This window comes from Accipiter gentilis, chromosome 34, assembly GCF_929443795.1.
Source record: "Accipiter gentilis chromosome 34, bAccGen1.1, whole genome shotgun sequence".
Taxonomy (NCBI): domain Eukaryota; kingdom Metazoa; phylum Chordata; class Aves; order Accipitriformes; family Accipitridae; genus Astur; species Astur gentilis.
The window spans coordinates 7,552,824-7,565,120 of record NC_064913.1 but is presented as its reverse complement, the minus strand read 5'-3'; the positions used below and the strand labels follow the sequence as shown (position 1 = coordinate 7,565,120).

The following is a 12,297-nucleotide window of genomic DNA, read 5'->3' as shown; positions in this document are numbered from 1 at the left end:
AAAAAAAAGAAGAAAAGGCAATGAATTATGGAAACGTAGACTAGTAAGGTCTACAACTAGAGTAACTATAGTTTTTCACAAAAACATAGGAAAAAGGATTTCTCATGCTAAATTCCTCAATTTCAAGTCTGTTGCCTCAGATAGGCAAGAATTGATTTGGGTTTTTTCAGAGACAAGGCAAGCAGGGACACCATAGATATACAGACAAAAGAGATGGATAGATCAACACAAGCTGAGGTTACCCTAATGGCTAACATTCACCGATTGGCAAGGTAAACAGTAACACCTACTGCACTGCAGTAAACATGGAGCTCCAATGATACTAATAAGATACCTTAGACAAAGAAACTAATTGTTTGGAACATAGTAAAGCTGAAATTCTTAGTGAAAGCACTAAGGAAAAGCTTGTTAAGCTTGTAATGCAGCTATAATGTAAATGCAGACAATATACTTGCTCAACAAGGTGACTGTCATTTAATTAGATGGCGATTCAATGAACCTCTAATTCTGTATTTACTGATCTTACTGAAGAGCTAACTGCCATCTTGTTAATACTTTCCCATTTAACTAGCAATTTGCTGTGCATGCATTAACAACACTCTTGTTTTTTAGCTTTGTTCAAAAGGTGAATAGGAAAGCTTCTAGAATTTTGTAGCGATGAAAATTTTTTTGCTTCTAGGGAAAAGACCTAACTAGCAGGGAGAAAAACAGACACTGAGCTTGGGATGATGGATACAAAGGTAATACAGCTGAGAAGGGGATTCAATTCGTCATTTGTTAAAGGAGCTTCAGATTCAGCCTAAAGTGAAGAAAGAACGCCCAGCTCAGCCCCCGAGCAGTCGAGCAGTCAGGGGTGGGGATGAGATTCTCTGCCGCGCTTTAGTAGAGCAACACAGAAAACTGACTTCAAAGGGAAAGAGGTTTAAGTGGACTGAAAACCACCTTTATGTCTCCATAGACCCAAGTCAGGGCAGCAGCTGGTTCAGCTCCCTGGCTGACCGATCCTCAAAGGATTGCCTATGTTTACCTGAATTTGTTCACTTCTGTGTAATCAGAATGTCTTCTATCCTCTTTTAAGTTTTCTAGCCTTTTAAAAAAATAGTCACTAGGCTAACAGACACTATAAAGCAAAAAAATGACTAACAGATTAGTTTGGGATTCAGTGAACAGTTAAATTCTGAATTCTTAAAAGTGTATTTTTCCCTTGTACGTGCCCAGCACACCTTTTCCTATACTCCCTGAATAAGCAATTGATATGTCATCAGGGAAATTTGTAACTGGCAATCAATCACAGTGGTTCCAGAGAGGCGAGTGAACAATGATATGAAATTCAGATACTATTATGAACTGCACTATTTTCAACTTTTTGAGTTGAATGGGTATTACATTAATACTTTCAATTTAACAGCAGGGGGGTTTTACAGAAATTTTCATTGTTCATTTAACACTGCTCATACAATAAGAGACAAAACAGGTCTCAAGAAACTGTGAAGGAAACTCTTCAAATCAAGAAAAAGCACTGGATGCCAGTCTATGTGAAAAGAATTCAGCCAACACCAAGCTCTTTAAAAAAACCCACAACTAAAATCTGTATTTTAGGAAAGGAAGTTTCTACTCCTAAGTAACTACAGTAGCTGGTGAAACTACTTGGCACACCGACCCTACATTATCTTAATGTATTCCCAAACAAATATGTTATCAGCGCTTACAGGAACGCTTCCCATGCTACCATATTGCCCCTTAACTCCACCTTCAAATATCAAATCATGCCTCTCTTATCAATCCCAGGGTACAAACTGCTTATTGTTGACTAAATTTATTATGGTACTGGAAAGCACCTTAACAGGAAGGACCTGAAACAAATAGTGTTTTGCTTAAAAGTACCGGTGGAAATGCAATCAAAGAAAGCAGAAAGAAAATGAGAGAGTTTGTGAGATTTTCAGTCTCAGCTTTCTTTATTCATCTTTCACTCTTCTATTTTACTGTCAGGCAACACTAACCTCTTCAATTGCGCCTGCTGAAATTCTGTGTCCGGCAACATTGATCACATCATCAGCTCGAGACAGGACATATAAATAGCCGTCTTCATCCATATAACCTGCATCCATGGTATCATAATATCCCTAAACACAACACAACCAAAAATAAACTCAGAAATAGTACTAGGAACATCCATTCATCTCTCATGAAACCAACAAGCAAAACTGATTGTTTCAAATGAAATACAGCTTTCGTGCCTGAAAGATTTAATTCTGTAATATTTTTCACCATTCTTACATCATAATATACCATGCAGCTCCCTTTCCAGAAAGGTTTTGTAGTCTTTGTTAAGACAGAACAGAAGTCAACACATAAACCTGCTTACTTTGATCCCTGACAGCTTGGAGAAGGATGTTGCCTGAATCGACACAAGGAGAATGGAATGGTTACAATACAATGACAGTTGTCAAATTGCTCCTAAGGATATTCCTGTTCGCTGGATCCAAATATACATCATCATCATCACCATGCAAGTGCACATAAAAAATAATTTGCCTGATCAATTCACTCATTTACCTTCATTGAGGCAAAGCTTCCATTTTGGAAATTCACATAGGACCAATCTATCTATTCCTGTAAGGAAAGGAAGAAGCCAGTCCTTGGATAGTCAATCTGACAAGGAAACATAATTAATGCAGTAAGGAGCCTTCAATGTATTTAGGTGCACAGTAAGCAAATGTGTATTTTGGACTGATACTAAGTTAGAATGACTGCACGTCAACAGCAGTAGCATATTTGAAGCTATGCTAGTCTAAGGTTGCGAGGCTTGTTTCTCTTATTAGATCAAATGACATGAAACAACTTTTAGGCTCAGGAGCTTGCAGTTTACTACTTCTGTTTCAGATCTTAAAAAAAAAAAGAAGTGTGCCCAAAAGCTTAAAGTATGGATGACGAAAGTTTTACCTTGAAGTGTTTTTAAGTGTATAACATATATCAAAGATCTCCCATTAAAATAAGATATGATAATTTTGTATATTATCCAGTTTAAATCTACTATCATTCAGTTCTACAGGATTACCAAAAGTTTATATAACTCATTTTGTAATTCTTACTGGAAATTTTTGGAAATATAACTTCTGGAACATTTCCTGATTTTCCCAAAGACCTGAGAATGCTCCAGGAGGCAAAGGCAACCTTAAATTAAAAAGAGCAGAGGGAAGTAGTAAGAAACACAGATATAACAGGTACTACTCATGCTCTCCATTCATACTTCATATTCAAATAAATAGTCATTGGCTATACAATCAGAAAACAGCTTAATAATATGCTGGTAACAGATCACAAAGACCATATATTTATTGTGATCACATGCATATAGCTCTGAACTGTATCCAGGCCATACCTTATATATAACATAAGCATCTCTGGTATTCAGTAAAACATTTGGTCTAGTGAACACTATATACCGTACTATAAATATGTTATCAGCAACCAGCTTTCAACATTTCCAAGGAAAAAGTATGTCAGAAACATGTGCATATATGCTATGATACAGACAACTTTGTTATTACAAGTATCTCTTTCTCTAACACACATACACACTCACACATGCATAGATATATTAATTGAATTATCAGACACACAGATCTTCAGTTTCTGTAAAGAGATATAACTCAAATGACTTCAGTCATGAGAATCGGAACAAAAATGCTTTTCTTTATTTAAACTGTGCATAATATTATTGGAATTATTGGAGTTCTTTGAAAGTATATTGATACAAGTCACTTTTAGAACTTTCTAAAATAACTGGACTTATTTTTATTTTTTTTAAGAAGTGAAGCTCTAAAATTCTGGATGGGTTTATTTGCTGAGTTTTCAATGCATATTATACACTCATTCTTCAGTCAAGGACACCGGGACGACAGAATATGGGACACTCCACATACATATCTGCCAGAAGAAGAGAAGCTACAGAAGTCTCAGCTAACAAAGAAGGTGGTTGCTTCTTCCTTCAAAGGTCTGATAGAGTTGAACACAGCTTACTTGAACTGCCTAAGACACACATATTCGGGGATATCAACACAAATTTTATGAAGCTTAACCCTAGTAACAGAGGGATAATGATCATGCAAGCAAGCTTATTTATACAGATAGAATCATACATGCCTTATAGAGGTTTTACTAGCATATGCCTGCATACCTAACCAGCAAATCTTTAGCCAGGGGTATTTTATCTTCTACTCCAGTAATGTCCCTGTGACACCAGAAGGCAACATCTCTCTCTAGCACTGAAACACACCTCTGCAGTGTAGCAATACCAGTATCATTACAAGTCTCCTATGACATTCAGGTCACAAGAATAGGTGCTACCAGCGCAGTGACATGGACATTTCTAACTCCACATTTACCAAGATAATAGTTTTTATATATGTATTTATATATACATATATATACACACACACACTTTTTTTTTAACCTAAATTTGCTGTGTCGTGGTTTAACCCCAGCCAGCAACTAAGCACCATGCAGCCGTTCACTCACTCCCCCCCCACCCAGTGGGATGGGGGAGAAAATTGGGAAAAGAAGTAAAACACATGGGTTGAGATAAGAACGGTTTAATAGAAAAGAAGAAACTAATAATGATGATGATAACACTAATAAAATGACAACAGTAGTAACAAAAGGATTGGAATGTACAAATGATGCGCAGGGCAATTGCTCACCACCCGCTGACCAAAACCCAGTTAGTCCCTGAGTGGCGATCCCCTGCCCCCACTCCCCCCAGTTTATATACTGGGCATGATGTCCCATGGTATGGAACACCCCGTTGGCCAGTTTGGGTCAGCTGCCCCGGCTCTGTCCTTTGCCAACTTCTTGTACCTCTCCAGCTTTCTCACTGGCTGGGCTTGAGAAGCTGAAAAATCCTTGACTTTAGACTAAACATGACTTAGCAACAACCGAAAACATCAGCATGCAAAGAATGTTGATAACGCTGAACTCAAAACACAGCACCGAACCAGCTACTAGGAAAACAATTAGCTCTATCCCAGCTGAAAGCAGCACAGCTGTAAATAGTACAAGCTACACTGAAAAGACCATATCATCTAGTAATGATTCAAATCCATTATTTTTACAATCCCAAGTTTTTTTCAGTTTAATTCAGCTCAATTAGCATAATAGAATATACTACTATAAAGATTACTACTTTCTCTGAGGGTTCTGGCTCAACACATTCTATAAATCACCTTCCCTCAAAGCATGGTTAAAGCAAGGCCAGAAATGGCAAGACACTTCCCAGGGAGTCACCCAGGCTGCAGGAGGGCAGGTTGGCTTCTGCCCATCTGGCGGGAACTCACTGGCCTATTTTACGCCTTTCAAGCTTAGTACGCATCTTCGCGATACACAAACGTGACCTATAGAGTATTTGCCTTGGAAAAAAATAAATTAGAAAAACAATATATTGATCCTGGTGTCTGTGTATGTACGAGTTCAAAAGAAAAATCTCTTGCTTAGATTCAAGAAAAACCACTACAGAATGGTAGTTACTATGGTTGTTGCCTGGTTGCTAATAGCACAGCAATTCGTAACGGCCTCAGACACTGCACATTTTGCACTTAAATTTATTTAACAGTCTGAAGCATCCTTGTGATGGGAGAGAAAGGACAATTCATATTGACAAAGTCCTTAATAATTTCTCCACAGCTCTATTCAGTACTTTGCGGTTAGTCATTAAACAGAAAAACCAATTTCATTGCTGAAATCAGAGAAGCACTTTCCTTTCTGTAACTGCAAGTGTTTAGAAATCTAAACCCAGAAATATGTAACATATCACCAAAAATATAATTCCTGCTCCCACCATTTGGTGTTGTTTGGTTTTTGTTGTGGTTTTTTTTGTTTTGGGGGTGATTTTTTTTTTCTTTTGGCGGTGGGGGGGGGGGGGGGGGAGGCCACAGTGTTTGGGTTTTTTTAAAGGAAAATTGCATTGATAAGTACATGCACAGTGCATATTTCGTAAGTCTATGGAAACCAGACTGCTAAACTACTGGCTACTACAGGTATGTCCATAGTGCAAATCATAGCACAATACAGACACAATCTGAAAATGTGCTTCCAGGGCTTTCTGTAAAAGATTATTTGCAGTTTGGACTCCATTCCATCTACAAAGCAAAAACTGAATGCCATCTTCCATGTGTCCATCTTTCAGGCAAAATAATTCCAGAGCAATAAGCACATACAATTCTTCTGTGATGGTAAAGTTCTTGGCATTATGACTGACTAGAATTTCTAGGTGCTGTGCAAACACAAATAATTAATAAAATTAATAAATGTAGGATTCAGCTTGCCAGAACATAATTACATGTATTGGAATTTTTGCTAGGACATCAGAATTAAAATGCCCAGAGCCAAAAATACCTCCATCCCACTGCTCTCAGTGGGAATGCTGCCATGAATTCCAAAGAGAGCAAAACTGGATCATAATTATGTGCAAGGAGCCAAAGAGAGAAAATGAGACAGTCAGAATATAATGGCAACCTGAAAGCAAACACCTCTTCCTTTCCTCAACCCCCCCATAATAAAGGAACATTTTGAGATGTTGGCTTTGGGTCTATTTTCCCTAGGAAACAACACACACCTACAAAAGTTCTGTATTGAAAAACTCTTGCCTCTTTGTCCAAAAACTGAGTTGATGCTCAAGGCCTTTTGGGGTTATTTTTATTAAGAGGATATATTGACCAAAAAATGCCAGGTATGCATAAGTAAGCATGATTGCCCCAGAGATGGTCCTGCTTTGCTTTCACAAGTGACAGGACCACAGAAGACCAAGACAGGAGGAGGTAGGTTCCTTCATCATCATTTCCACAACACACAAAGAAGTTGCTTTGCTTGGTTTCCCTTTGGGCCATATTTACTGTATTTCTCTAGCTATCTGTTACCTTCTCTCATGCTGCATGCCAAGCCAGAACCCAGTCAGTGCTGAGCCTTTGCATCTACTATTAGTTCCAAGATAAGCCCACCCTTACACTATTCTTGCTTTGATTTTTCATATTGTCATAACTCTGGTAGCGTCTTCTATCTCCTCATTGCTTCCTCCTTCTGGAGGGGACAGTCACAAGCTTCAACAAATACAAATTCAAGACAAGCCTGCCAGCTTTTTCTAAAATATGAATGTGTTACCAACTATATTGGATCAGTCTAACTACAGTCAACTCATCCTGTTTAACTAGCAAAATAGGCAGCTTCAAACCCAAGCTGAGGTTCAAGCCAAAAAACCTACACCGAGCTGAATCAAAACATGTGAACTTGAGAAAAGTTTACCTTTGGATTGCAAACCTCAAAAAAGATGTATAGGTCTGAATTTTGATCTCACTCATGCCAGTACAACATCAGCAGTATAAATGATGCTATTCTCCATTTACTCCAGCGAAATTAAGATGACAATTATAGTACTACAGGAATACAGATCCAGGTCCATTTCTCACTTCAAGGTTGAATACATTTAGAACAGCATCAGGAAAGCTAGGTAAACTGTTGTCGTGGTTTAGGAAGACAGTTAACTCTATCCCAGCTGAAACCAGGACAACTGTGTAAATTAATGATGTAAATTATATGGGTTCATTTTGCAAGGATCCACTCTGGTTACATTTTACAAAGATAAAAAGGTAATTTCATTATAAATTGGAGAAACTAAGACAGATTAGGTGAGCTTGGCAGCATCACAAAAAAAGTCTGAAGTACTTTCACAGTAACTGTTTTCTGCTAGAGAATTTTAAATGACAATCATTATCTGTTTTTTAAGCATTGGTTCACAGTTCATTTATTTCATACAACGGTGGCTGACCTTACACAGAACAGCCCACCTATAGCTTAGCCCAAGAAAGTCTGACTCCATGTGTCACATCCTTTCAGGATGCCACTCATCAAAATGGCGTAGGATTTCTTTTTGATGGAACAAAGCAATTATAGACACAGCACTCAAAAGATAATTTACACAAAAAAGCAGATTTCTGAAAGTACAAATGAAAGTCAAAAACTATTAGAGATGCTACCTTGCTGAGTTTCCGAAAAAACATCCTTTTATTTTATGGTAGACAATGGTACTCACAGGCTGTTCATTACAGCCAGTCAAAGCAAGTATAAGCCATTGTTAAATGAGTTTGGGCTTGTGAATGGAGCTAAATCATCTTGACTGGCAGCTATATTATTACTCAGAATTTATGTAGTGCTGTGCATAAACATCACTCAAAAAAATTTTTGATTGCAACTTCTAAAGCCATCTGGAATCTAGAAGCTTTTTCAGACACTAGGAACAACAGCATAGGAAAAGGGGTGGAGAAGAGGTAAGAGAAGAGTAGAGAATCTCAAACATTCATCAGTCTGCATGAAGCACTATTTTAGTTAGCTGAAAAGGGTCACAAAAGTAGTTGGTCTCAGTGTGGATTTTGCAGAAAAAAAATAGTTTAGTGGGAAGAGAGAAAGCCATCAAAAACTAGTGAAAGAGCTTGGAAAAAGCTAAAAGTAAAGAAAGTTCAAATGCTACTCGCACGTACTCAGCCAGAGACCTGTTAGAAAACCTATCTTGGGCCAAATTGCTCTCAAATTGAAAGTCCTACTCATTGTTTCACTCATAAAGGGAAAAGACAAAGCTGATAAACGTGGAAGGCTGGCAGGGAGAGAAAATTTTTGCACAGATTCTTCATGATCATCTAATCTGACCTCCCATGTAACACAGGCTAAAGGATGCTATCTACTAAATCCTGCCTCAATCTTGTAACTTTTGGTTAAAATGGATATGCAGGTTTGACCTAGAGGTGTCAAAGAAAACCACCCTATTCCAAATAAGTTGTTCCAACGGTTTAATACTTTCACTGTTAAAACTGTGGTTTATTTCTCATCTGAATATATCTAGCTTCAGCTTCCAATCTCTTTATGCCAGATTAAACAGCCAACTCTCAGAGATTTCTTTGTCCTGTAGGTATTTCCTGACCTTGATAAAGTTATCATTTACCTGATCTTGGATGAACTACATACCACAAGTTAATCTGTAAATTTCTTTAAGCCAAACTTTCCAGCACTCAAGTCACTCTCTTTCATATCTTCTCTAAAACCCAGTCACTTTCTCAATAGTCTTTTGAAATATGGCCATAAAAACTGAACATAATGCATTAATGGTTTTTCTAACATCATATCCACAGATAGTAATATTAGCTCCTTTTCAGTTTCCCTACTGAATAACAAGGAATCATATTGCCTTAGTCATACTAGCAGCTACATTCCATTCAAAGATCTTGTGTATTCAGAGGTTTATCCACTGTAACGTAAAAAGCTCCTCTGAAAGTCACTGCTTTCTAGGGCACAGTCCTTCATCTTCTAAATCTAGCAACTTTTCACTGTTCCTAACTGTATGGCCTTTACTTACAAGAATGCATTGCAAGTGGTCTGTGCAGGATGACACGCTTGCTTTACATGATTCTGCAAGCAACGCTTTTCTCCCTCCAGCAATCTTCCTTGGGGCCAAGCTACTCAGACCAGTCTGCAACATGTCCTTTGTTGGGTTGCCTTTAATTTTCTGCTATCTTATGTAAATTTTTAATTTGTTTTATATTAAAAAAAACCCAACAACAAATTAAACACTGCTTCCAAAATGGCAAAGCACATAATTAAAATGACAAAAAATAAAAACAACTCAGGCAATGGAGATACAGCTTAATCCCCTTCAGACAGTCTAGAACAATCACATATGACAAAGAGAGACATTTCTTAGCACATCTTAGTACTTGAATTTTGGGCATTATTACATTCATAGAAGGAATTCTCAGAATATTGAGTCTTGGGTTTTTACCATTGGATAAAACTTAATGATAAAAGTATAGAGTCTTTTAAAAGCACAGAACAGCAATAGTGTCACACTTACAAAAAGAGAAAAACTGACAACATTCATTACTGAGACACCATGTAATGATAAGATCTTCAGTGGCTATTTTGGCATCTCAGGTAGCTTCTATCTAACCATCTGCCTTCTGAGCTAAGGCTATACATCCCTCTCCTGGCTTCAGATGAAGTCTCCCTTCGCTTTCCTTATCTAAAAACACTGCCATTGCCACCCGGCCTCCTCTTCTTCCTGCGAAAGGGAAGAGTGCAAACAAGAGCTGTGACCTCTCTCATGTGCATATCCCAAGTCAGAATGCCCAAATGCTGATCCATCAAGTCTTACAAGATTTTTCTTTATTTTCTTTAATGGAATACCGAGGTACTATGCTGTGCTACGAAAGATTACATCTTTTTCTTTCCCTTTTCTTTCCTTTAAGCTCTTTTGGTTAGCATTTCTATTGTGCATCTTAATGACTACATTCCTGGCTTCAGGTTGCTTCAGACTTCCATGTAGACAATGATTTTATTTTTTTGAATGCATTATAAGAAATAAGTAAGCTTTTTATTGAACGTCTATTTCCTCTCTAAATACTGTATAAAGATTGAACACAGTACCACAAATAGTGAAACTATGAATAGGTTGCTTGATTCTGAACAATAGCTCTTCCACTAAAGGATATTAACTTTATGGTATTTGCTTCAAACTCCTGTCACATTTCTATTCAGCTAACTTAAAATCTAAAATTATGAAAAGCTCTAAGTTTATCATGACCCTTTCTTTATAAAACCTCATGAATAAATATTATTTTTCAATACTTTACACTCTTAGGGCACTGTACAGAAAGTTTTGCATGATTTTACTCTATATAAAATGGGGTGGGTCATCATTTCAATCATTTTAACTATTGACAGAACATTATAAGTTTCCTTCCTCTTCCTCCACTAATCCCAAATTCACAAAAAAACCCCCACAACATTAATGGTCTGCAGCACCTTTCGCGCAGTCACTATTCTTAAATGCAATTTAACCAACACAAGCAAAGCACTTCAGAATTGCCGTATGATGTTATCTACATTGTCTTACCTCTTTCTGAATATGGAACACAAATATTTATCAGTAAAACAAATTTGTAAGTACTTATCCCATAAACCTCCATTACTATGGCACAAAATTAACTATACAAACACTAGAGGAAATGTAACTAGGGTCTACCAGGAAATTTACTGACAGGCATTACTCTCTGGATAGGATAAGTATATAGCAAATGTAGTCCCCTTGCTGTTGTGAGTGAACATAAAGAATAATGCTAGCCAATGAGACAGTGCCAACAACTGCTTCATAAAAAAAACGAAATGGGTTTGTGATCTTTATAATGTACAAGAGCAAAACTGAGTTTCCCACTGCACTGGAATTTAAATTGGATTTCTTTTTGCTAATGTTCCTTATGAGAACAGATAACTTTAAAAATTCTCATGGCTAATCATGATTACATACACACACACACATTTTCAAGTGTGTATTAATTACAGGCAGGTGAGAACAATGCAAGCAGAAGTGTGTCACTAAATCAGACTGGTCTTACTAATGGAAGCGGAGGTCATTGCTGCTATCATTTTCTCTTCAGAATAAATCCTCGGTTAATTATCTTTCATGTCCAAAGATTCTATCTCAAAAAAAATGTAAATTTAGAAACAATTCATATAAGCACACTCTCACAAGCTGCAGTCGTCTTCATTTTCCCTTGTCCTTTCATCACAAATGTTGTGACACTGCATTTGATTACTTTATCCTGAGAGACTTGTGAAGTCAAAAAGTTTATTGTGTTGTCTAGGTAAATTAGCCTGTATGAGAGTTCTTGTCAGCAAAAATCTTTCTAAAAGGCACAGATGATGGTTATATAAAAAAAACCCAGGTATCAGTTGGTAGATGAGTAAAGAAAAGAACATACTTGGGGCAGAAAGATGGAGTAATTAGGAGTAAGAATTACTTATCTAAAGTATTTGACTCCTGCAGGATAAAATTAAAGTTTAAAAAACTCTGTTGCAAGCATATTTTAAATACTAAACTTATGAGCACCAAAGGCCTCAAGCAGCCCCCAGTAGTCTTTACAGGGAGTTAGACTGGGATAAAAATAACGAAGAGCAGCAGCATCACACCGCTTTTGCACAGCTGGTATTGTAGGCAGTGTGTGGCCACTCTCCTATCCAAGAAATACTGAGGAATATTTCTCAACTCACGTATGCTGCAGATAAAGCAAATGCTTGTGGTTTTTTTCTAAAATGGTACACCATATTTTGCTGCTGAGTGTATGACAGAGTAGTAGTTGAAACTCTCGTGACTCCCCCATTTCTTCCAGCTGCATGGGGAAATGTCCGTGGGGTGACCAACAAACACTGCTAGTAACAAGGATGATCCCCACTATTTTTAAGGGGTCTGTACCTGTAGAA

At 37.4% G+C, this 12,297-nt stretch overlaps 1 protein-coding gene across 5 annotated transcripts in view; it reads right to left on the bottom strand.

Annotated features, from left to right (window-relative positions):
- The window catches only part of ACSS3 (acyl-CoA synthetase short chain family member 3), a 92,108-nt gene that overhangs the window by 4,439 nt on the left and 75,372 nt on the right, over positions 1-12,297 (bottom strand). For 4 of the 5 annotated variants that reach the window (XM_049791972.1, XM_049791973.1, XM_049791975.1 and 1 more), the window contains 2 exons: positions 3,093-3,174; positions 2,001-2,123 (listed from right to left, as the gene is read on the bottom strand). In XM_049791972.1, coding sequence (XP_049647929.1) covers positions 2,001-2,123; positions 3,093-3,174 — 205 coding nt within the window. Of the gene's footprint in view, positions 1-2,000; positions 2,124-2,171; positions 2,399-3,092; positions 3,175-12,297 lie in introns of those variants that run through there. The other variant, XM_049791974.1, reaches the window with a different exon arrangement.